The 26950-nt window shown below is 43.8% G+C and overlaps 1 protein-coding gene across 1 annotated transcript in view; it reads left to right on the top strand.

Moving 5' to 3' along the window:
- Positions 1-26950, top strand: part of LOC146186017 (atrial natriuretic peptide receptor 1-like) — a 199133-nt gene that overhangs the window by 160442 nt on the left and 11741 nt on the right. The window contains exons 14-18 of the mRNA XM_084607972.1: positions 3851-4006; positions 10383-10551; positions 19857-20006; positions 22215-22338; positions 23442-23510. Coding sequence (XP_084464098.1) covers positions 3851-4006; positions 10383-10551; positions 19857-20006; positions 22215-22338; positions 23442-23510 — 668 coding nt within the window. The remainder of the gene's footprint in view (positions 1-3850; positions 4007-10382; positions 10552-19856; positions 20007-22214; positions 22339-23441; positions 23511-26950) is intronic.

The following is a 26950-nucleotide window of genomic DNA, read 5'->3' as shown; positions in this document are numbered from 1 at the left end:
TTCCCTAGTCCAAAAATATGCCCACTAAATAGAAGAAAAAAACAACGTAACTACCGCGTTTGTCTGCCGTGGTCGTGCTGCTCTCAACGATGTCTTTCAGGTGCGCAAGCTGGCTGGCAGCGGTGGCAGGCTAGGAAATGCTGGGTTTCCTAGCCTGCCCTTAATGTCTTTTTTTTTTTTTTTTTTTACATTTGGCTTACGTTAGCTGGCTCAACGGGTAGGTATATATTCAAGATGATGATGGAAACGATAATATATTTCTTCTGAAGCGTCAAATTTTAAGAATGCTCACTGCAAGTGTCTTTATTTATTACACATAACTTCTTGCTACAGCTGTAATTGCTGATGTGTGTCATGCTCCCTTTAAATGTAGGGGAAGCTCTGCGCGCACTAAACAAGCCACACAACACCATAAACTTCTACAACTTCGAATGGCAGGGAAAGCGCTGGACACCGTTCCCCGCGAATAACACAGTGCTAATGTAAGATATATAGAATAATGCTCATTTTGTATTTTAAATTTTAGGCTGGTAAAGAGTTCTGGTGGCCGTTTGGTAATAATAGCAAGCCTCGAAATCAATTCCCGTGAACGTTCAATCAGCAAAAAGTTTAAGAGTCGGTGATGCGCACTTGACACTTCGCAGGGAATGAGAAGAAGTTGCGTGATAGCATTGGAGTTCCTGTGCCATTAAAACCACACCACCACTACGGACAAAAATTTCCGATCGATCGAGACAGCGAGGACGTAATTCACGGCAGGTGATCATGAAGAACCACTGACAGACAGCCAACCTCAAAGCGTTTAAATTAAAAAGAGGTCCCTTGGTACAAGCCGAAAACTTCAGTGGGCTATCCCTAGCACCGGAGGGGGTCAGCTCATGTACTAACGAAACGAGCACCAACGGTAAGGCGAGCGCCTCAAACAAAGTCGCTTGAGAACTAGAATGCTACGCATCATCTCCGCAGAAGTCTTAGTAGGTCTTGTGGTTCTCGTGGCTTTTTTTGAAGTCACCCACAGTTTGGCAGCAGTGTCAGTAGAGAAATAAAATAAAGTGTGCAATGCATAATAGCATAATATATTCGAAGCCAACGAGTGCCTACCGATGATTTTCCGTGGTAAATTAGCTAACTCTAAAAGCTGCCACTTTTTGTCAGGCGCTGATATTTGTTTTATAGACGAAAGCATATGCGCATATTCGTTATCTCGTAGGCTTCGTACTACTTAAGTTTTCTCTCCAAGTCCAGGAGAAAGTTGACAACTAAGATCCCTTTAATCAGGTCAACGATGCAGATTTGGTCGTACATTCTCAGGGAATAGCTTACTCCGAGAATGCAGGTTCATCAAAACACTTAATAGGTCTAGCATGCCCATAATTGCACTGCAGGTCACGGCAGAATTCACCCACTGTTAGGCCGCTGCACTCTTTTTCCGGGACACGACTCCTGTAGCTTTGCTCAGAAAATAGGCCCCCAAAATTGATGGAGCATCCGTGTCTTGTCGGAGGCATTCTTCGGTTGTCACCTGGGCTGAAGAAGGGGTCACGCCTTTTATCGTGCAAAAATTCAAGCAATTGCTTTTTTGCTAGAGGCGGAACATTGAACCTGTCGCTTTAGAAGAAGCAATCATGTCTCTTCCCGAACATCCTTCACGTGTCCCCGATGTGGAATGCGAAATTGAATCTTTTCCTTTTCTTTCAGAGTGGCAACCAAAAATTGGAGATGATAAAGGCATTGCTCATTTCTAATTTTGGGAACGGCGGCGCACGCCTGAAAAACGAAAACGACTTCCCAACGCGATCCTTTTGCCTGAGCGTGTCCGGTTTCCCCCTTCTGTTAACGCCCGGCGGCGGGTGGGACAGAACAAATGTGAGGAATTTCACAGGACACAGAAATGTGGAGGGGGCGACAGCGTGGGGGATGAAAGTGGGAAGGAGGCCCTGAACCCTGAAGGGAGAAGGCGCGGCCCTTCTCACCGGAGAGGGTAAAATTTTTTTTTTTTTTTTGATGGCTTTGTTCGGTCAGCGCGGCCCTAGGTTCGAGGCTGAGCTCAACCTACAGTGCAGTGCCCGCCCTCCTCGACCTTTTTTTGATTGGTTACCTGGCACAAGGGGTGGCCACCAAAAATGACCATCCCTATCTCTTTGTCTACCAGTGAATTAAAAAGTGATGGCGACTGAAGAGAAGTCAATCAAGACTGAGGCTGTGTGCTCAGCACGTAACTTTAGAAAGCCTAGGCTTTAACTGAAACGCTCAGACGATACGCAAGGTCCTTTTGGCAGTATCTCTGTGCGAGATTGTTTTTCTTTGTAAGTTAGAGCTGTTTCCTTGGTCTGTGTGACGTTGCATCTGTAACCTGCAGTCAGCCCTTGTATTTCTGTAAATACTGTTAATATACTTCATCTTCGGCATCATCGCCTCCTGCTTCAACATCGCCGAATCACCCCGTTTGGAGAAGATTGCACCCCTATCCGAAGAGAGAAGAACCAGTATTGAAAATTACTTTCACTAGCAATTATTTGCAAGCAGCGAGTGTGAAATGAGATGTGGTTGTATTTATCATCTACGATGCTCCTCATGCATATATCCAGACGGTATATATTCCCATATATACCCCTAATATCGAGCTTTTTCTTTTTTGGGGGGTATTTTGTCTTACATCTTACAACGGCGAGATAATTACAATAAAACTATCGAATCTCAACCCTACACTAGCGAAACCAACGTTGACTGGAATGACATCGAAGCACACATAACCGAATACAGAGCTTTATCAATTTATTCCTCAGAACTAGATATGAACGCAGGAAAGCAGCAAATATTTACTTCAGGAGATTTGACTAGTTTTTTTTTTCTCTCGATTCTCGCATTTTCATTATTCCTCCTACTATACTGTGACTGCGTGTTGCATTCTTGTTTTGTATTATTTTTGGCCCTTAAATCAGAATGATTTCACTGCTACAGCGTTAAGGCTTCCAAGCTGGCGGCTGACGGCGTGCAGAGGGCGAAGTAATCAGGGTACAACCGGCTACTTAAGCCGCGAATAGAAAATCTTCGAAACACTTTAGGTGGAGCAGCACTTTAAACAATATTTGTTTTGCATTTTTCAGGCTACGGAAAAAGGAGGATGCTTATCAGTTCTAAGCTCTTGTGTGAACTACTCAGCGTATTGTATCATAGCGCTTTCGTCGCTTTTTTCAGAAGAAAAAGAAGGCACCCAATTTAGAGAACAGATGTACAGTGCATTCTGCGGGGAACCGGGAACAATAGATCATTTCTTGCTATTTTGCCGCCGTTTTACCAAGATGGGAAAACGGTATTTGGAGAAGCCGTTGCAACAGCTGGATCTTAATTTGAGCAGCCAGATTTTATTATCGTTCGGTGCCACCATGCTTGGGTACAGCCACAGGTCTGTTTTTAACGCCATTAAAAACTTCTTAATAGAAACATAATGTCTGCCTCGCTAATATGCTTTGAATTTTAATTCTGTACATATAAATCTCAGTATTCTCCTCCTGCGTGCGTTAGTAATTGCCCTTTTTAATTTTGGTTTTTCAAATTTACATTTCCTTCCCTGTTCCCTAGCAATTATTTCTATATATTTATTTTTTGCAATGTAATTATACATATCAAAATCCAATATCTCTGCACCCTAATTCTTGGCCGATCCCCCTGTATGGGTATGTGCTATCAAATTAGAGGAGAACAACAACAACAGTGCGTATAGTTGCCAATACTTCCATTTATTACTTGATAGTGCTTTTGGATGCGAAGTTGAACACATTGCGTCCTTGAAATTGATAATGTTATCACTTATGTATTTCTTGCTGCTGACTATTTTTGTACTGTGCAGGCATGCTGTGGACAGCGCCCGAGCTCCAACGGCGCTGCGAGCCCCTGGCTGCGGGCACGCAAAAGGGAGACGTGTACTCGTTCGCCATCATCGCGCACGAGATTGTTCTTCGGCAAGGGCCTTTCTATCTGGGCCCTCTGCAGCTTTGTCCAAAAGGTGCACACCATTTAGTGGTTTCCTGCTAATTAGTGCGCGTTAGCAATATGACGCCATGTGCTATACTACCCTGCTTGATTTCAATAAGAGTTTTGCACACCCACTAATAAATTTTTTGAGCTTGCATAAATGAGAAATGAAAGCAAGCGTGATGCAAATATAGCAGGGAGATATAATTTGTACATGCTTTTCAAAATACTGAAAATGGTACTCGACACCTCCTGGATTGTCATCTTCGCCATTTGAATGCTCCACACTGTAGACATTTTTAAACGTATTGAAGAACTATTTGATACAAGTGTGTTTAACGATACAAAGGAAAAGTGCACAGAAAGATAGAAAGTATAGCATCAGGTAAAACATTTCATTGAGAAAATCTTAATTTTCCTTCACCCGACGATCAAGTTCTTATTTTGTAAAACATTTTGGCTAGTGAATTATTTATTTATAACAGTTATGCTTTGCTTTTATCAGTTGTCCGTTAAGCTGCTTGGTTAAGGGTGCACTTATGGATATGCGTAAAGATACCACGCATACCTTGAAAGGCTTACCGTCCAAAAAGCAACCAATGCCTCCGTGAGGGCGAAGTGTTTATGACCGGTGTGTTTTGTACCTTCTTAGCTCCGCAACGAAGACTTATAGAGACGCTTATAGATTTCAGCACTTTCAAATTGTCGTTATTGACATATACATATATTTTACATATATATTTAACGCTGCCGTGATGCGCGTGCTCTCGTAATGCGAGAACTGAATAGTGTGATCTTTCAAGAACCAAAAATACTCTATACTAGCATAAAGCGCTGCTTGCTCTCATTACCTCGCGTGGACGAAAACATTCGTCCATTTTAACAACTGCGAGAAGCAGTAAAAGTTATTGTACTTCACCTAGTTAGGCAGTAACGATAGTAGCCGCTCTCGTAATAACATTATTATTTTATTAAGAAATGAATGTACCGCATAAGAAAGCAATAGATTGAAATGCCTGTGCTCTCGCTCATTTCCTATATCCGCATCGACATCGCTTGCCTACCTCACGTTGTACTAGCCTTTTTAACCTCTAGCTTTTCTCTGCCTTCCCTTTAGCGTGCTTCCATCTACCCTTCGCGTATTGTAAACTGCAGGTTTAACGTCCTCAAACGGGATATGAGGTATGACGGACGTACAATTGAAGACCGATATTAGATTGATTTAACCTATTTGAGGTCTTTACGCGTTCCCATACGTTCCCAATGTCAGTAAAAACTGTTCGGTGTTCTCTGAAAGCATTCGAACACAGCAAGCTACCTGTAGACTTGCCGCCTACCACCGGTGGTTAGTGGCACGGTGGAGAGAAGGAAGTCCCCCTCTCTACATTTGTGACAGAGGAGGGAACAGCCGGGAGTAGGCTGCCAAGAAAACAACGTGGCGTGTGCTATGCCTAGAGGGAGACGTTTAGGAGAAAACTGAGCCAAGAAGTGGAGCGGGTGTATCAAAGCAGCGACGTGGTTGTGTGGGGGCTTTCCATGAGAGTTTAAATGTGCTATGCGGTGATTGGGAGTTTGCCTCACGAAAGCGGGACCTGCAACGAGCTGCACACAAAGCGTGGAATACGTGCGGCAGGTCCAACCAGCCGGACAGCCAGCCGGACAGCCACGCCTTCGGATATCGATTTAGCCAGACAGGAAATTTGGCTCTCAGGTGTAAAGCAACGAAAACCTTCTCTGGTCAGAACATGTGAATTCAGTAAAACGTAGTACTGCTCAAATGTTAGGGCTTCTGAACGGAATTCAAGCTTACCTTCCGAATAACGTTAATTGTCAGCTTTATTTGCCCTAATTCATTCCCGGTTACTGTACTGGTTTCTTGATTGGGGCGTAACTTCAAAATCTAACTTAAGAAGTATACCTGTTTAAAAAGAAAGGTTCAAGATTTATTCGTGACATATCGTCTTAAGAACAGATGTCCGAATAGTTGCAAAAGACGGAAGCGTTGTATTAACAACGGCTCTACGAAATTATTTAAACGTGAAAGTGAACACCGAACTTTTCTATCTACACTAAGAATGTACCCTGTTGTACACGTTGAGGCACCACTCCTTCTTGAAACTTTCCATGGCATGCAAGTAATCAACTGACAAATTGCTAACTGCTTCAATCTTTTTCCTTTTTTAATCGAGATGCTCGATAGGACTTCTTTCCTGCTTTCCGAAAGGAAAAAGGCGAAATCTTACTTTGTGCATAATGTGTAAGCCTAGTTACAAGCTTTGGTCATCAATGCTGGTTATCAATAGCATATAATAATCCAGTGTCGTCCTGTGATTTTATAATTTTCCACAGCGTGAAATACTCCTAGTGATTTGTTTTATTTTTCATTATTCAAAACACACTGTTAATCTGTTTAGTATACATATGATACACAATTTTTTTATTTGATTACCTATTGCTGGTATCAACGTTGCTCTTTTTTGTTTCCCTCTGTAAACGATAGATTCCCTCTGTTTATCTTTAATTTTGATTTATATGCAATCATTGGCTATGTATTGGGCTTTTGTGCTGCAATGTTTTGCTGGGAGACTGGCTTAGTCAGACAATCTATGTTATCGTCTTCTGCCTCTGCCTCCTAGCTCTACTTATGTATTGTCTAAAGCATAACGAACGAACGGGTGAACGAACGAACAAAGAAATAAGCAAGCAAGCAAACAAACAAACAAACAAACAAACAAACAAACAAACAAACAAACAAACAAACAAACAAACAAACAAACAAATAAAACATGCAAGTTCGAAGAAATATATAAAACCTTAGGTGTGCACTAAAGATGAATATAAATAAGTGTGTGGGATGCGTCATCTTGCAAGGCAGAATGAAAGTCTAATGCTACGCATTTCCCCCGGATCGGCCCATCAATCGCTTGTCAGTTTTTTTCACAATCTGACAACGTGCAGCATGCCGGCGTTTTTCGCAGTAAGTCCATACAGATGCGGCCAGCAAGGCCAGAACCTCGTTCTTGGAAAACAGCTAACGTAAGCCAAAGCTACCGAGCCAGCATGGCATTTCCACTCCATTCTTTGTTTTGTTTGATGCTTTGTCTGTCAGGCTCTTGATTGATGCAAGGACGGAAGCCAGCATGGGAAAGTACTGCGCGCCAGACGGCGGAGTTGATTTTATCGAACGGCAAAGATACGTACCCAAATACTCAAAACTATATCGCACATTCTTATTAGCGTCAAGTACTAAGCTGCCACGGCATCCAGCTACCGATTGTAGGAGGCCTTGGAGCCAATGAAGGGCTTGCCGATGTTTTATAGCTTACCAGCACGTTCTGCATTATTTGCAAGTGCGAGAATTGAGGTTTAAACTCTGTCATCCTCCATTTGTTCTCGTCCAGGGGTCACAAGCGAAGACCCTGCGTTCGCAGATTGCCTTCAGGGTGAAAGGCCGCCTAATAATCGACACATACTTTACCACTTGTGTATTATTCACTGTAAGATGAAGCGCCTGACAGGCATGATATTACACAAAACAAAGGTTGGTATAAAGCCCTCCGCGATGCCGAGGTCGCCAGAGCACGCCGCTGAAGGAACGGAGGGCGTAAGTCTGATATTCACCCATGTCCGCGGCGGCCACATCTCAATGGAGTTGAAACCAAGGCACCCGTGTATAATTTCTTTTTTATGTAAGTGTGCGCAAAAAACTTAGATGGTGAAAATTACCGTTGGCCTCCCCTACGACATCCAGAATCTCTGGCCACTTTCGGACGCAAACTTCCATATACTCCCCCATGCACGATAGCAGGACATTAAGTACAATGAAGCAATGCATTCTCCTTAGCCTCGACTATACCAAGACCGCCCGAAAAAGTGCACATGATTTTCGTGTAGGCCTCTTTTTTTCAAAGTCACTGGAACTCCAAATTACTGCAATCAGCGTTTTGCGCGCGGGAAACATCCAGCAGTCATTGCCAGAAATGGTTCAACGTGACGAACGTGTCATCTGTTAGGCGAAGAAAGCTCCACGATACCTCGTGGTGTCTCCCCTGCAGCCACCTCTTTGATCATTTTTGCGGGGAAAATAAATAATGAAAGTATTTAAGAATGAAATCCTAGATGAGATGAGGGCTTACGAAAGCATTTAAAGAGTTGGAAGACTGCTCCACAGCACTGATCGTGTCCCTCATTCTTCGGGCGTGCGCGTAGCAAGATGAAGGCTTGTTCTACAGCGCTTCAGTTGTTGCTGGGCGGGTTACTATGCCTGATATAATCGAAGCGAGTCACTTTAACAGGCTCGCAAATGTATGTTTTTGGGACCAGGCGAACTGTTTACAGCAGCCACATATGCTGTGTTCATGTCAAAGCTCGCCTGGATATTTGAAGCGCACACAGTTCTCTTAGCACTTGCTGTTTCATGTCCGTCTGTACTTCCCTGGATATTTGATGCATAGACAGTTCTCTATGCGCTTGCTCTTTCATGTCAGTCTGTACTTCCCTTCGTCTTGTCGCGCGCCAGTCGGAATGGGTTGTTAGGCGGTCTCAAGGACGCTGGCGCTAGGCGAACGCTCTGAATTTACGGCTAGATGTCGGCCCGATAAAACCTTTTCGCTAGTACTTAGAAGTAGTAGAGGAAATGAGGAGAAACGCAGCTTAGTGGCACAGCAATCGCCAATCCGAGGAGAACGTTTTTAGGGAGGCCTTGGCGTACAAGCGCGCTTTGCGAATAAACACGCGCGGCTATCGGAAGACTCCAGCAACCGTGGCGGTATGAGACGCTCTCGAAGTGACTGAAGAGACCAGTGCGCGACCCGTGCTCATCAACATGTTTGCAAGGCATTAGTCGCACAGCAAGCTATTTGTGAAGCTCAACGCTCATTCCCATCTCTCAAGCCATCATACCCGGAAAGTAGCGCGATGCTCCCCCTCATTACCTTTCCTTGCTGAACAGTAACTATTTACTGTCGGTACCTAATACTAGAGCACGTAAAAAAAAACCAAGGTAATTTTATTTAACTCAGAATACTCACGTTGGGCACCCTGCATTGCCAGTATGTCAATTTGGGATTTTTTTTTTTTTTACCTAAGGTAAACCATTCAAACGTGCAACCTATATTACCAAAGCACATATATAGTTGCGAGCCTCACTAGTCAATATGAATGACCGTAAGAAAAATATCGCATGACACATCTCCGAATCTATAGCGGTCACGGGAAAAATCTATAACGAAACATGCATTGGAGACTTGCTAGGGGCGTCCAACTAACCAGTAATGCACAGAATAAGGGATTTAGTGCCTTTGGTAACACCTAATGGGTTCTAACAATTCTTACCGCGCAAGGCCAGGTCTCCTTCGTTGGAACAAATGTTTCGAGTCGAATGCGATGCAGCCAGACTACTCTTCTTTGTTTGCCAAATTTTCCGCTCGAGATAATAAAAATGCTTTGTCTTTTTCTCTTCTGCTGCAATATCTGAAGAATGCTCGGTGATCAAAAGCGACCACATTGTGCGTGTTTCATTCACACAGAGAGATATGGAACAAACTTAGTCGGATGGGGTGTCCGACTACCGCCGAAGCACTGCGCTGACCTAGTCGTCTGCTCTAGTGGACCATTCATGGCGGGGCTTGACCACGTGATCACAACTGGCCAATGGGCGACTCCGCGCAAAGAGGAAACAACGGCGACACTTTCAATGATCCAGTGACTTTTGTTTCTTTTAAATCAGCATGTACGAAAATTATGACGGCGGTTGAGGACACTGCTCAAAAACGTTTACTAAGAGCTTAAAAGAGACGTCTTACCCGACACGTGTCCAAATGTTTCATATGTCACAGGTATTCAAACCTGCGTAAAGCCTACTAAACACCAGCATTCGTGAAACGCTATCTCAAGCTACGTTGAATATAAAGTAAGTAAATTATTTTTCCTCCCTACCAATACGTAAACGGGGAAGAAAAACGAATATTTAGATGAACGAGTTAAAAAGTAAAATTGCCTTTTATATATCCCACTCATGTTTTCATTGAAAGACCCACCTGCTGGAATGAGTCTAAATGGTTGCACGCACGCGTGCACACACACACACACACACACACACACACACACACACACACACACACACACACACACACACACACACACACACACACACACACACACACACACACACACACACACACACACACACACACACACACACACACACACACACACACACACACACACACACACACACACACACACACACACACACACACACACACACACACACACACACACACACACACACACAAAGACGTTTTTGCACACGTATATAGGCATAGCACAGAAGCCCTGTTTAGTGTTTCAACGCACCGAAATTGAAGTGAACTGATTGGCTAAAAAGCTTTTCCCCCACTGTGCAGAGATTGTGGCCAACGTACAAATGAACCACAAGGTCCCGTTCCGTCCGCTTCTTGAAGACGACTGCTGCAGCGAAGAGCTCGCCCAAATTATCCGGAAATGCTGGGCTGAAGACCCGGCTGAACGCCCGGATTTCCATACGCTTAAGCCACTCATTCGAAGGCTCAACAAGTAAGTAGAAGACTTTCTCTTTGTTCGATGCATTCACAAGCACTAATTCTTAGCCGGACGACAGCGCCCTGCGTGTAGGCATCTCGTGCGATACTTGACGTGGGACGGGCTAGTTACGTTGTATTTTATGACCTAAGCCTGATTTCCTTTTGTAGTTATTGGCCCAAAGTGGTTAACATTAGCCGCGATCAAACTGATCTTGCCTCTGTTTTAATGGAATAATAACTAGCAATTATTTGTAATCCGCATTTTCAACCACGTTCGCAGAGAGACAATACAAATATGTTTTAGCTTAATGTACAGAAATTGGTACTTTCTGCATCGAGCAAAATAACTCTTCAGAATAACAATAGAGAAGACTTTACATTCCTGCCCAACCGTCGGTAGGTTTTTTTTTTTTTTCCTTTTCGTGCGTCTGTTACCGCCTCAAGAAAGGCACCTGAGCTGGTACCTTGGTACATTCGACTGCTTCTGAGTGTTTTATTTCCTTAACTGCTTTTTGAAACGGTGATGCATATAAAGAGTTTTCTTTATCTACATATTTATTGCATTAACAATTGTTGCAAGGCTCCCTGCAAAATATTAGCGCAGGAATGAATGATTAATCGCAACCCGAACCTCTGGTGGCGCAGGTGTGAGCAGTCTGGAATGGGCCTAGTAGCTTTCGTCGGTTGGAAATTTGCAAACGAAATCCTATTTATCCGGGCCTTGAAAAATTCAGGGTTTTCTGGGCATGCGGAGAGGCGGTGGCGCTTATCTCTAATTAAAAAGGCGTCAATTAGTCTCATCTTATGGCTAACCGGCAAGCTATATGTTCAGCACCTAACAGGGCGTCCTTCCCGGAAGAGTAGTCAACTAGCTGTCACTGTTCGCTCGCTTCAAGGGCATGACAAGGTGAAGGTAGCAGTAAAGGTTTGTTTGGTTTTAGAATGAAGGAAAAACATAACATTGCTCAGTAGCCTTAGAAAAAATATTTGATGTTTAAAATTTTTTAACCGAAGGAAATAAAGTTGACAGAGAAGCTGATAGGAAGGACTAAGCGAATAAAGAAATAGTATTAATGTGATGTTAGGAAGATAGTGAGATCCGGAAAGCGTGGCGTGACATGGTCCATAGGGTCACGAAGAGTCGGACACAACTGAATGACAAAGCAAAGCAATTAAAGACAGACAGCGGAAGTTGCTGTTTACGGCCAGGTAGGGAATGTATTCACATGACCACGGATCATTATGGCCTTTATAGAGGTGTCCTTCGTCTAGTCGAGGAATGGAGTATTGATATTGCATTTCGTGCACCAGACGCAGTACGTAATATGCAGTGTATATCACGTAAATGATCAATATATTTGAAGAAGAATGCATATAAGCTGCGTGACTCTAAAAGCATACTGATTGCCGCTATGTAGCGCTCCTCACAGTAATTCTTATATATTTCTCTTAACTGGTTATTTAATTAATAAGAATCATGCAAGAATGTTTACAAGTCAGTTTAGATGTGAATTTCGTTAAGCTGTATAAAGGGTTCAAAAACAACCGATTCAGAATCTTTTTAGCACCGTACGTACTACGAAAAGTTTTTTGTTTCGGGATTTAAATGATACCTACGAAATGAGAAAAAAAGTTGTGCATTATCAATGTTGCGCTACCATGATGCAGCCCTGCTGAAACTTTTTTTTTTTTATCGAGACAAACCCACGTGCATATAATCTGAAAGGAGCGGCCGACTCCACTGTCAGAACAGTCTTCAAAATGCGTAACACATTCTGCCGGTTTATGAAGAGTGCGAGGTGTGATTACCTATAAGCGACGGGCCGGTTAGGGGCAGTCAACTAATATGGAGCATAGGAGCACTGCGATTCGGTCACGTGATACATATATTCATATTTCGTAGACTTTCATGAAATCTTCCCCCCCCCCCCCCCCCCCCCCCCCCCCCCCCCTCAACAAAAAAAATAAATACATAAACGACTACGTCGGAGGTACGCTGGAAGAAAACAACAGTAGAGGTTATTTATAAACCCACATCAACGAATAAATACCTGTTGATAAGTGCATATCAGTTCACGCTGAACTGATTTTAATTTGCATATTTTATCTCGGGCAATTAATTATTTAAGTGCATTATAAAAGATAATCTAACAGCACCGTGATGGAGAAGGATATATATACCGACTGTATTTAGTGTCTCCCAGTTGTGGTGAACCGCTTTCTTTTACTCCTTAGCTGAAGCTGCGTAAAACATCCAGCATTCTAAGCAATTGAGAGTCCTTATGAAAACACAGAACAGACAGACGTTCTTTGGAAGCAGTGCCAGATACACAAGCGTGGAATCGTTTCGTCGCTTGGCAACCTGAAATGATAATGTACGCCATAAAAATCGGCATCCGCATCTTGTTCAGGCTTCCTAAATCAGGCAACCGTGTCCTTAGTCTGAAACTTCAGATGATTTCTAGCGGCAATACTGGGCAAGAAAAAAACAACGGATTATGATCCTTTCGCTGGAAACTCAGTCCGGGAAGTGAAACTCTGCACCTGTTGCAAGGCTTTTTAGAGCACGTTGCAAAAGACCGCCAAATACTTGGGCTGCCATCGCTGTGCCATTGTCGATCGGCAGCGGTTGAGAGCGTAATTGCAATTGAACGGATCGCGAGACGAGCATTCTGAGCGAGTTTCTTCTTCCACTTCTCCTCTTGCCTCGTTCCCACATTCAGCCACGCTGTAAGACACTCCTGAAAATGTTCTGTGGAAAATGCGCTGAACCCAAGCGCCACAAGCAGCAGCTACCGAGGAAAAAATGGAATCGATGGAAAGAAATTTCCAACTCTCTGGTTGTTGTCAGTGGCAGGAAATTAAAGGGGCCGCTATACATAAGTACAGCTGGAAATAAAATGCACCGTACACAACAATTCTCTTCTCACTGCACCAAGTGTAGAAAGCAAGACAGCTGTTGAGAAAAACAGCCTATAGATGCACAACTTCTCTCTCGTCAGACATCCTCCCTGTCTTTCCTTCTCATCTTCCTCCTCCTCCTCGCCAGACGTCAGCGTATTCAGTGGCTTAAAGTGCTCGGGAATCTCCATTTCCAAAAGGGATGCTCGTCACGATGGAGCAGCGCGAGGGTTACTGGCAGCATTAGAGTCGAGGGGCAAATACGCGGTACCGGGAGATTTCCACTGGTCGATTTGGAGTGGGGTGTCAAGTGCGCTCCGGAACAACTGAATCCGTTCCACAGCTGCCACATCGCGATCGACCCGCGGAACGCAAACATGCTCCAGCAGAGACCCTGAAGGAAACTCTTATACGCAACTCGTTCCGCGCATTGAGTTCGCATTTTGATAACAGCAGCAGACTTTTAATGTCGACTAGAATACAGCGATTAACTTTACGTGGGGGCAATATTTTGACGCTCCTAACTGGGGGGAGGGGGGGGGGGGGGGCATCGAGGACTGAGATTAAATCCTGAATTCCTAGGCCGTATGATCTTCTTGGAGGAGTCTAGTCGGGCAATTAGGGCACACCCAAAATTCAAAGCCTTTGTGCAAAGGTCAAGTATATTTCTGACCTGTCAGATCTTTGAGAGCTTTTCTGTGCATCTTTAATGTCAGCTTACACCGCCGAGATGCTGACGCCGTGGCCTTGAGGCTTTAACGAACAATGTTTATACGCGTACTTGCATGCAGTAGAACACTGCTACAGTCCATCATCATCACCAGCATCCATGGCGCACAACGTATGCATAAAACAGACATACTGCTGAACAAAAAACATTGTATATAGCAAGTATTTGCGCAATTTGGGAAAACTGGCAGTGTATCATTGTTTGAGATGCATGCGTCTCAAGGTGGCCGTCACGCTGTCACACTCCGATGAGTACGCGCTCTGCGCTCGGAGGTCGCTGCGTGCGATGACTGCTTTGGCCACCGAAAGAATGAACAAAATAAAATATTACTGACCTTGACGAAAATGACGTCTCACGTTGGGAATGCAAACAGGCATTCTCTTGGGAAGCCAAGAAACAACAATTGGCGGCCCATGTGCTTCCCGTTCCTTCGACTGCTCAATGCCATGCCGTTGGGCAAGCGTGATTGGCGTAGATGGTGACTTGTCTAATGGTGAATTCCAATCGGTCAGCAGCAGCAAAGAGTCTTGCACCAAAAAACAGAACAACTGTTTCTGTGGTCGATTTGGGTTTAGATACGGAGTTCTTAATGGACCGCGACACTAAGTCTCTAAACTTCTACATCTTCCACCTTCTTGGATTCGGAGGGTGCCCAGATTGTCAATTGGTATTCGCCTTATCTATTGGCAAATGTTTTAAGTGCGAAAACTTTGTATCACGTTTCAATTTACTCTCGCATTTTTATATATGGAGGCAGAATACTTAGAGGGACGCTTAAGCTTCTCCTTAAGAGTACACGCGAAAGCGTGCCCATTAATTGGCCCACAACTAATGCTTGTAGCTTATAGTCCCGCCTTCGCTTAAACCGTTTAGCTGCCTCATACTGAGTGCTCTACGCCCGACAGAATCCTCGGTATCCATCTTACGAAGTCTCATTGGTAGTCGAGCACCACTATCACGAGAAGAAACACCGTCAAACGAAACCCACAGATTGTTACACGCTTCTGGTACAATGCCCGATGACAATTTCACCCGATTGCCAGCCACGGATTCTATCACATGTTCAAACTAGCGACAATTACCGTGTAATTTATGCTGGATTCAATCACTAATCACCAGTCACTACTTTCTAATCATCAGTCAATAAATCTCACGACCAACCATCGCCCAATCAATGAATCAAAATAACGTATGCCGCATGCACTGCGCACAAGGCGTCCGTCCATCATATGGCGGCATGTTCTTCGACTCTAGACGCGCAGTTTCCACTAGCGTCATCTATCTACGGAAAGACATATCAGATCAGTTCAAATGGCTCTCCAAGATATCTTCGAAAATTGCTTTTGACTGCAGAAGGTAGTTCGCGAACACCAGTCCGTCATCCAATGCAAGAAGCTATGAATGATTAGTATAAGAGGGAAAAAAGCAGCATAGCGGAATGACGTCTCCCAGAAAAGACGTGATGTGAACTCTGCGCACATCGTGAACGCTCGACGTCATCGCAGTCGATTGGCCGAACACGATGGCCGGCATGGCTGCCGGCGAGCGCGAGCAGCAGAAAGCGCTTTCAGCGCCCGAAGAAGCAAAAGGCACCGTCTCACGCGAAACGATGGCCAGGCGGGCAAGCGAGCTCCCATGTTTCGAGTTATCCCACAGCCGCTTTGACTTACCGCGTATACCAGTCGGTGATCGAAGCTTTCTGAATACACGAAGGATGAGTATGAATAGATGGTCTAAGAACCATGACGTCATGATCCAATCAGAAATTAGGATACGAATCCAAGTCGTCCAAAAATAAGCTCTTCGATATCGCAAAACAAGAAAACAGAGTCGGACGATTGGAATGCGCTGACAGTCGTGACGGAAACATGGCGCCGCTTACGTCGCAAAGGCGCTTTTCCGAACAGGGCTCTGGCATCTCGTAAAACTTTAAGGCGAGTGTCTTTCTGGGCTTGTGGGCTGCGGAAATGTCCACAGGAAATGTTCGCACGAAGTCTCCACCGGAAACAGAACAACTACCCCTCCGATCACTAGCAGAGCACTCAAAACACTCAGCCACACCGGGCTCGTGATAAACCGACCGTAATTCTTGCTAGCGTGAGGATAACAGTAGTGATCGCAACGACAATGTCGTCAGCGATAATAATAATGATGTTAGTGACAATGACTATGGCAGTGCATTTACTTGATAATGACAATATCAATATGATATGAGGGATGACAATGAAGGTGCGGTTAGTAAAAAGTCTTGTAATGTGGTTTTCGCCATTTTCGCTCTCAAGTAGACTTTAACGCAGTGCTGTATTTTTTTATTCCTGGACGTTGTAGTACGTACCGATATGCTACCACGTGGGAAGGGACTGCGTTAACTGTGCCAGGCCTCAACGGCCGCTTTCCGATGGAGGCGAAAAGCAAGGCGCCCGCGTGCTGTGCAAGGTCAGTGCACGGTAAAGAACCCCAGGTGGTCGAAATTTCCGGAGTCCTCCACTACGGCGTCTCTCATAGCCTGAGTCGCTTTGGGACGGTAAACCCCACAAAACAAACAAAACAAACAGCTGCATAGGAGCACTATCAGCGTGCGCCTGTCTCCGAGATACTCGCATTTCGCTATCCTCAATATGCTTTCTGGCTAGCCCGAAAACTTGGGCCAGACGCAGTTTTTTCGGCAGCCAAACTGTAGGAGACCACTCAGCCGCTTCCACTACCGGTTACCGTGGCGGGACACTGCTAGGACGGTACATGCAGTTGCAAAAGAACTTGTTGCCACCACAAGATGGGGACAGTCGTCTATTTTTAGATAGAAGGATAAACACGGTAAAACCGCAAATTGTAACACTACCTCTCCTTCTCTTACAATCTTCGCCTTATTAGGTGGCGCAGAAAAAAAAATAATTTTCACACACCTGTAGTTAGGCGGCCCCAAAGACGTCAGTGCTGGTCCCACAGGATGAAGCAACGCTACCGTCGAACGGTTGCTCTTCACTATGCTCCCCTCTTGGTTCCCGTCCACTGCCGTGCGGCTTGCAAGAACTTCAATTGCAAACGCCGCTGCCTCTTGGAGAAACACATATTTTGAGACACAACATAGCTCTTCATGACTTCATAGTTTGGCCTTCCTCTTTTTCTTGACGGTGATAAGTTCCTGCGCCATGTATTTCCTTTGAATTGACGAATACACCTGTCAGTTTAGGGAGATCTCTACGTTCTTCATTAGCTCCAGAGTTGTCTCCGCACTTCTCATCAAGAATTCGCCTGCCTTCAGCGCAGTTAAGGCGGACAAATCGATTCACAGCCGTTTTGGAACAGACCACGTGGCGTCCAATTTCGCACTGTGTAGCATTCTGCCCGCTCACATAAATTATCCGGCTGAGTTCGGTGACTAGCACAAGTCACGACGACGAAGCACGGCAAGATAAACAGGCTAATCGGACAGCCGAGTAAGAAAGGGCACGCTCCCTGTAGAATGGAAGCCTCTCATTGATTCAGGCGACTTATCGAGCCTACACGTTCGTTACGCCGCGATAGCAAATGGCGAAAATGATTTATGAAACGCCTCGTTTTTGCTAGCTCACACCCACCGGCAGCATATACCACCACGTCAGCTGAGAGCGATTCATACAGCCCGAACAGCATGTAGCGTTTTGTGCCCGCCAATTTTGTCCACGAGTGAAACGCCTTCGGCCGGGTAGGCCGTGCCATAGCCCCAGCTTGCATTATCACGGGCGCTTACCGAATCGCGCTTATTATCTCCGGATGCCGCGAGCTTACTGCAACGGTTCTGGCCGCGAGAGCGGCGGAAGACGTTGCTCTGGCCGTGCACGGCGCCCTGGCCGTCACTAGGTCTAACCTTTTCGGATAGAACGCTCAGCGGACTGCGTTTTGGAAATAGTAAATTACCTATTCCTAGAATCGCCTTACTATCAGTTCAGTTGTCTCATAAACTGTCTCACAGTAAACGGAAGGTGTACTTTCGGCGACGCCTTATCTAGGGAGCTAGAGTGCGAGATCGGATCAGTTGCGCCACATGGGAGGAAGCTGCTACGGGGCCTTTGGGCAGAAAATTACTAGTATTGCATTTGACTCTATTACTAGAAATTCATGGCGTATCAGCATTTCTCCGTAAGGCTTATTTTGTGATATTCCTTTAGATCAAACGATTTCAGCAGGCTTTTCTGACAGTGGCGAAAGGGATCCGTAGTGCCGGAGCCAACGGACTGCGACAAGCGAGGCCGGTGCCACTCATGCCGAGTGCAGTTGCTACGGGTTGGCTGGTAGCGAGAGCGGCAGTGTCTTCTTTTGCGATACTATTTTGGCATGTTTCATAAAATTCAATGACTATGTAATTTAACGACTAGCTACAAAATTATAAGTGCAGAGTAGTATTGTTGTGCTTGTCGCCCTTTTGTATTTTATTTTGCGTGTATATTCTCATCGAGTCTTTGGTGTCGAGAGAACACATTTCTTCGTTTAACGCACTCGAATCAATTCCTCGACTTCATTCTATATCGAATGTCGTTTTCATCGATCATTATATTTTCTCATGTTCAGTTCAGTTCAGTTCAGGCGTTCAGTCGTGTCCGACTCTTCGTGACCCTATGGACCATGTCACGCCACGCTGTCACGCCATGTGGCAGCAAGCAAATGTCATTTTGAACGATTGTGAATCGATGGAAATGATAATAAATTTGGTGTTTGGTTGGGATATAACATTAATATGATGCGCTTTATTGCTAACATACTGAAATTATAGCTGAATGCATTTTTATTGTCTACCACCATGGAACTCACAGTTTTTGAGAGAAAGGCCGCAATATATAGTCTCCCTTCTTGTAGTTCCAGATAACTATTACATGGCCAGTGAAGTAAAGCCCACCCGTCAATATTTCTCCTCAGGGACACACGGTTGCCATGGTGACAGGCGCAAAATTCGAAGGGGTCTCATCGTCGTGAAGCAGAGGGGAAGGAACGGCTAGCGCAGTGTTTGAACGAGCTAGAGAGAAGGATCGCTGAACATTTGGTTGGAAGCTAAAGGCACTTTGATGAAAGCACGAGTGAAACGCTGCGTAGTCACGACTTTCGCATTAAGTCCCACTACAGCAGAACTAATTTGTAGCTTTTGCGGCAGTACTCTTGCGGTGTACTTTTTTACCGCATTCTGGCTTCCGGCTAAAAGAATAGTGAAACTGTGTCATGCAGTATAGGAGTGGATTCCGTAAACGGTGCCGGAAACGCGATCGACAAAATGATCACAAAAGAAAGCTACATTACATTTTAGCGCAAAGAGGCCAAATCAGGACTTCGAGACGCCAACAAGGAAAAGGCCTGTGAGATTCCAGAACAGGACTGTCACTCCGGACCTATGGTCCAAATAGTCCCAACCAGCTGGTGCGGATTATTGCACTGGGCCGGTTAAAATAGCTTTGGTAATTTGTTTCTTTTTTTTTTTTTATCGTAAGGAATGAGTGAATATCTGTCACAGAAGCACACTTTATGAAAAAATGCAGTTCGCAATTTTTCGGTACCACCTGCATGGATACAAGGAATGGCGCATTCAAGAGAATGCCTAGAGGCAACATATAGCCTCATTAAGAGCATCTCAATTAAGTTGTTTATTACCATGACACCCATCCCTATTTATAATCACCTGATGCTTCAGTGAATAAACAGTTGTCTTTTCCCCCTTCCAGAGAGCGGCAAGGCGTGAATATTCTCGACAATCTCCTATCACGAATGGAGCAATACGCTAACAATCTGGAAAAGTTAGTTGAAGAGAGGACAGCAAGCTATCTTGAGGAGAAGAGAAAAGCCGAAGAACTTTTATACCAGCTTCTACCTCGGTAAGCTCTGAACTGTCTTACGTGGCTCTAACTCTTCGTGCGTCATGCCCATTGGGCATGGATCACTGGTCCCCCATAGATACTGCGGGCTATTTCTATCTTGAAAGTGCGCTTTACATTTTATGTAATGAGTTATGTAGTCCGAGAAATTAACTTTCAGTTATTAGGTCATTCTCAACTCTGCCACGAAGATGTCAATATTAGAGCAAAACTGAGGAGCGAAATGGGAAACCTTGTTTATAAAAAACGCAAAAGTTCCCAATATTCTGGCTGTCTTATAAAACACCTAGGTATTATCGTCAATTTGGTCATCGCATTCATGTTCAATGCAAGTATTAGCAGTGAGCCCCGGAATGATATCATGTAGTCTGGTTTTTACAATTAATCCCAAGAGATAGCGGTCAAAATCGTGAACGGCTTTCTACCAGGAAAGATTGATTTCTCTCTACTGTGGTAATAACTTTGTTACCTGAGTGTCAATTAGGAGATTCGCAATGCCATGGGTATCATTCGCCATATGTCTACATTGTATGACAAAGACCGGATACTGCCCTTCCTATTGAGAGATTCGTTCTGACAAAAGAACCTCCTTCGCCTTCACTTTCTCCTCAAGCTGTACACGAATAATAAAAAATCTGGACATTAACATAGGGCAGGGTATAGTGAGAAAATGTATAAGGCCAGATGAAAACTTTTGCAAGTGCGGAGTCGGATTCTGATTACTTTTTTTTTTTTTTCCAAGAAAGTCATCGAGCATCTACGCGTATGATTGCATCGATTCTGGAGTAATGGCAGCTTGTTTTCTGATGTCTTTGTTCTGGAGATAATTTCTACACGGCATGTTACTGCTTATTGTTTATTGATAAATGCCTCTTTATTGATAGACAGGGGAACTGTTTCATGCGGTGATACATTAACCTTGATTAGCGTGTTCTTATGATTTTTTTTTTTGCTGCTAGAAACGTTAATGAATGAGAGATTTTGGAAGAGCATGTTAGGTTATTTTTTAATTTCTATGTTAACGTAAAGAACAGTTTTTTTAGCAAAAAATATTGTAAACAAAGAAAATTTCAGGTTTTCATTTTCATGGCACCTAAGGAGCCAGATCCGCTTTCAGCAAAGCAAAAGAGGAGAAGGTGATGTTTTTTTTTATAGAGTTTACAAATACTGCATGCATGGCTGCTGCCTAATGGTATTAAGCTCCTAAAAAATTGCAAATAGCTCATACACGTATCATTTACTGATTTTCGTTTACTTAAGGCCCACAACTGACAATAAATAAAGCATCAATTGGGAATGAAAATGACCCTAGACGAAGCTTCTGCTCTCATCACGAAAGTTGAAATTTTAATTTTACACGTAAAAAAAGTAATAGTTGCATACCTTTACAGGTATGCTCGACCACCTGCAGTAAATAATTGACTAATGCTCTAGCGTGCTTATTCGCCAGCAATATCAGATTCTGATTTCAGTTAACATGCATAAATCCCTTTCATGTGGCAGGGCATGAAATTTTCTCCATGAGTCCAAAGGTGCGGAAGAACATATTTAGCGCCTGTTGACGTAAGGGCTGACGGGAAATTTCAATGTAAAGCAGCGGGATATAAAGATTCTGAAAGAATTGCGGCAATACACTCTTTCCGACTTTTCACTTAAAAGTTCGACTTGTGATCAGTATAGACAACGCAACGAAGGTGCAGTGGAGAGCTGTGGTTGGTTCCTTCTATTGTCAATATGCATACTAGAATCACTGCTTTGCAGCAGCACACAAGTCGGGCTATTTTGTGAGTGGGAAAGAGAGATATCATAGTGCAAATAATTTCTCGACATTCTTCGCAGTACTAGCATCAAAGCTGTTTCAGTAGTTTCAGAACTTTATAATAACTAGCTTCTGAGGATGAATCAAATCTATTCGGCAACGGCCAATACATTCTCCGGATGCTAGTGCCGGCAAGCAATACATCGCCCGGCAACTGGAAAGCAAACACAAAACGGAGCCATGCAATGTCTATGTCCGACCAAGATCTTTAATGCTACTTTGAAAATTATGGCATCCAACTGATCACCTCAAGCGGCATTACTGTGTTGCACCATAACTATTAGCTTTGCTTACCTACTTTTATGATGGGGTAACAGGAAAAAGCAGGCTTGTTTTTTCTCCTTTATGTACAGTTTTATATTTTTTTTTTTGTACCCTTTGTGCTACAGGTCTGTTGCTAGTCAGCTTATTAAGGGACAATCCGTGACAGCTGAATCATATGACAATGTGACGATATACTTCAGCGACATCGTAGGCTTCACATCATTATCAGCACAAAGTACGCCGATGCAGGTATGATTACCTCATGCAGAATGCCCGCTCCCTACCTTTTGAAAGGGAGAGTGCATGTTGTTGAATGTGGCGTTTTTATTTATACACGAAGCACATTTCTTTGTAGTAGATTATTATACATGCATGTAATTTATTTTCATTATTGACGTTTATAAACGCATGACACTTTGTCAGAGAAAAAGAGAGCGATAAAATAAAACACTGACAGTGTTACTTCATAATAACCTGAAACAAAGATTCAGTATATAAAGGAACATTTCCCCTTGCATATAATCATACTGTCAAAACCTTATTCACCGACAATTGCTTTTAGTGAGCGCTGGAATGAGAAATAACAACTGAAGGTTAAACAAGATCCATAATCGGTCGAACCTTTTCGCATAGCATGGAAGGGCTGTGAATACGTTCAAATGTAAAATGAATTTGAATACCTCAAATTTACTTCGCTGAGGGAGTCTTCAAAATCAAAAAGAACAATTTTATGGCGTAGAACTGTGCAGCTTATTTTCAACACAAGGAGAAACTATCTGGGCTTATATTTTCTTCGTAGTTACCTGTGGAATTGCCTAGAAATCCTATGTCTCCTAAACATTGTGCAACTCTTAAAACAGGCAATGATCTCCACTTTTAAGTTTTGCTGCGTGTAAACAACAAAAAAGCAAGACAACGTATCGTCTGGCTCAATACCCCCCTTCCTTCCTATTGCTCCCCTATACCTCTCTTTCTGCCTCCCTTACATCTCGTAATGACATTTGGGCTCACTCGGAAATGATTTCGAAATTGAAAAAAAAAAAAATATAACTCGATACGTGAAGGCGTCTAAGTTATAATCGATACCCGGCGTGGCAAGCCGTTAGAAAGGCAGTTTACTAAGGCCGAAAGGAAACTCTGAATTATATATTTTGTTGATGTGGAGGCAATTTTCCCGAGCTGATTTTCCTTTGATGTGCCGAGAGTAAAGTTCTCACAGGATTGGATTCAAAACTAAACCTAACATGTGAAGCTCCTAGTCTGCCACCGCAAGTGTATTGGAATGTGCACGTGGTTCACCGAGTACGGTTGGTAACGCCGTTGTGTAGACTCCAATCTGTCTCCTCTTGCAGGTGGTCGATCTCCTGAACGACCTCTATACTTGCTTCGACTCAATCATTGAAAACTACGATGTCTACAAGGTGAATAATCTTTGCCATTTCACTCATCCTTTTTCGTACGTTACGTTGATGCCACTACAAATATATCATCTTTTTTTCCTTGCCAAAAGGGGTATTTTGTTCTTTCAGCGTCAATACCGAAAATGAAATTCGGATGGCGCCGGGCGAGTTCCCCGCCTCAATAGCTCGTCATTGCTGAAGGCGTGTGCAGGAATGTGTTGTGTAAACGATGACGCATCACTGCAGCACGTTATAGAAAGGCTAATATAGTTCACCATATCATTTCAGTATTTTATCCCAGGATATTATCAAATAAAAATGAGGCTGCTCTGTTCTTTTATTTTGTTTTTAGTGTCCAGTTCGAAATCCGTAAATAGGATGTTTGGGGCAGAGGGCACTAGTGCAGAGGAGACGGAATTCTCGAAATCAAACAGTCAACATGAGCCTAGACAGAAGCCTCCGGCCGCTGGCCCCGGTTTCGTAAAGAGGACAACTCTTCGTTTCGGCAAGTGGGCGAGTTCCAACCTCACCACTTTACATACCCTGCCTCCCTCACGGTCATCCGCACAGAGTGAAGAACGTATTCAATCCGTGTCAATGATGACGGCACTTGCTGATACGATAATGAGCTGTTCTCTAGAAACGTTGTCGAGCAGACTAAAGCCCCCTTTTGGCATCCCTTTTCTGCATTTTGCGTGCCGCCTAATTAACGTGGCTATTTCAGCGATAAGTAAGGGCGAACGTAGTGCTCTTGAGCGCATCTACAGACTTGACGAACGAGTCTCCACGTAGCCTCATAAATTTTGCTACCGCGGAGCATGCTAATAGCCTCCTAAAGAGCGATAGTCATTACTCCACGTTAGTATATTTTAACAGTCATCCCTATTCTCCTTACCCTAAACCAATCTGGAATATTGGACGTATAGCTAATGGGCAATATGCGAGAGACATACTGCAGAGCGTGATATGACTGTGCCGAATGGAAGGGTGATGAAATAACCTCTAGCATAGAAATAGTATCCATCTTTGTAGTGACATCAAAATTTGTAGTAGAGTAATCGCGTGTATGAAAAGAAGCTTGCGCCAACGTCATGAATTTCTTACGACATTTGTGGTTTAAGCAGAATCGGGAAACAATTACCGTTAAAAACAGCAGCTGTCTGTAGAAACTGAAAATTCTGTTATCTGCTCGTGTTTACCAGACCGCGCGCACCTCATACCTGGAGTTCCCGATTTAAACCGCCTGGCATATGCCGCTTTGTAATGGTTAACCCAAAAGCTCTGCTCAGGAGGAGTATTTTCCGCCCACTTACTTTACTTGCCCCACTCGCTTAGTGGCTTCGGTGTTCAACCATTGATTTCAGCATCGGTCGGAGCGAGTCCAAGCCGAGGGGCCTCACTTCGATGGAAGAAAAATGCCAAAACACTGTCAGTGCAGTGACTTGGCCAAGTTGCTACATTTTTGCGAAGTAGAAAAGGCCACGCAAAGCACAAAACTAGAAACAAACGCTAAGCAGGCTGTGTTTTGTCGACTTCTTTCTAGTACTGTGCTTTTCGCTATTTTCTAGCATGCAAAAATGGCCTTGTGATCTGCATTTGCTCGCAAAGTAATGAGGTCACGTGATCGCAGTTGTCTCAAAGCTCTGAGAAGTATGGTCCCTTGTCAGTCATTTGTAGCTTCAGAAAGTTAACTGTACCTCTTCACCTGGTATTATAATTTCTTCGAACAATTCGCCTTTGGAATGAGCTATCGCATGAAATCGTTTCACTCACATCAAACGAAGCATTTTACCGCGTCCTGAGTGCATGAGTTCGCTACGTCTGTATGAATGATTTTTTGGTATGTTCATTGTACTATCAAGTGTTTTAGTGTTTACCCCCCTGCTGTAATGCCACGAAGGCGATGCACGTGTTCGATAAATGATAAATGATAAATAAATAATAAATAATAACAACACACCGTATCATTTCAGTGTAAATAATGCCACACCATACCTCACATTCTAGTTGATATCGTACAGGATAGTACTGGGAGAGGCTATGCACACCACACACCTCACCTACACTCACTTCACGTCGCCTGGCTTCGCCCTGTCTGACCTCGCCGCGCCAGGCTACGTCGTGTCGCGCCGCACCAAAATACAACACCACACCACACCACATTACGCCATACATCAAGGCACCATAAATAAGCACACGACGCCACACTCTACCGTGACATAACGCACCACACCCCAACACACCAGGGACATTTGTTTAACCAACAATAGCTACACCAGTGTAGCAAATTTCCTATACCTATAATGAATTTTTGCTGCACTAGTGTAGGTGGTGTAGGTTAAGAAAATGGCCCTACCATTTCTAGCAATGAAGCCCATAACTTACCGCAACCTAAGTGCCCAGCGATGCCGTACCATGCCATGCCATTCATCAACCTACTACGATAACTTAAAAAGCCATACTGTACTCTCAACGTATCATAAGTGCCCAGCTGCACCATGCTGCCTTATTCTATGCTATGCCATTTTTTACCATATCACACGGTACAATACCGTACCAAATAAAGCCATTGAATTCTTTTACCTTATCGCTCAGTGAAAACTACGGCGTTTGATAACGAAGGAGGACAACGGCGGCTTATAGTCATTGCGAACCCTGACGTAATTTGAGAAATATATGTCAGTGGCAAAATAATTGACTAGCATTTATTCAGTATACGGCCTGAAGATTTAATTTTTTGTAAAACGGCCATTATGTGGTCATGAAGCTGCAGTGGGGTCAGCACGGGTAAAAGTGCTCCGTTTTTGACAGCCACTGATATTGCGTGTCTGAGTGTCATCAAACTATCTCACAACTGGCCATCCCATAGGCTTACAGTTTTAGCTTAAATAAAAGCTGGTTCTGGGCTTTTGTTTATCAATATTAAAAAAAAAGTATAGTCGAAAACTATCAGAAGCGAGACAAAAACGAAAAAAAAAATATTCTGTTGTTTTGTTTTAACATCAGACTACTCTGTCGTTGTGTAATATCATTTTAAAGTTCCACAGTTTCATTCTTTGCGAGCGTTTTGAAGTCAGACGTTCTGTAGCACTTTTCTGTGTCAGGCACAAATTTCTGACGGTGGAAAAAAGTTATGTGGTGACAACAAGTTCGTGGGCAAAAATTGCAGAGACATTCTCTAGTTGTGTTGTGTTGGGTATTTTGGCGCATAAGCCATTCAAGCTATCATGCGTCAAGAGCAAGGTATGTTTTTATTTTGTAGATGAGAACTATTAAAGCTGGCTTAGAAGCTCTGCTTCCTTTAGAAAAAAAACATCAGAATCATTCTCTTGTGGCAACAGAAAAGTCTCTAGATTTTTCTGATCGAGTATTAACTCTAAGCATTGCAGAAGCATTCATAATGTCCAGTGCGCATGACTACAGTGCACCCATGCATTAAACACCGAGCGCGGAGCTGATAC

The sequence above is a fragment of the Amblyomma maculatum genome, chromosome 6, assembly GCF_055883805.1.
Source record: "Amblyomma maculatum isolate TAMU_Amacu chromosome 6, ASM5588380v1, whole genome shotgun sequence".
Classification (NCBI taxonomy): Eukaryota; Metazoa; Arthropoda; class Arachnida; order Ixodida; family Ixodidae; genus Amblyomma; species Amblyomma maculatum.
Note: the sequence above shows the minus strand (reverse complement) of the source record. Positions and strands in the feature narration are given on the sequence as shown.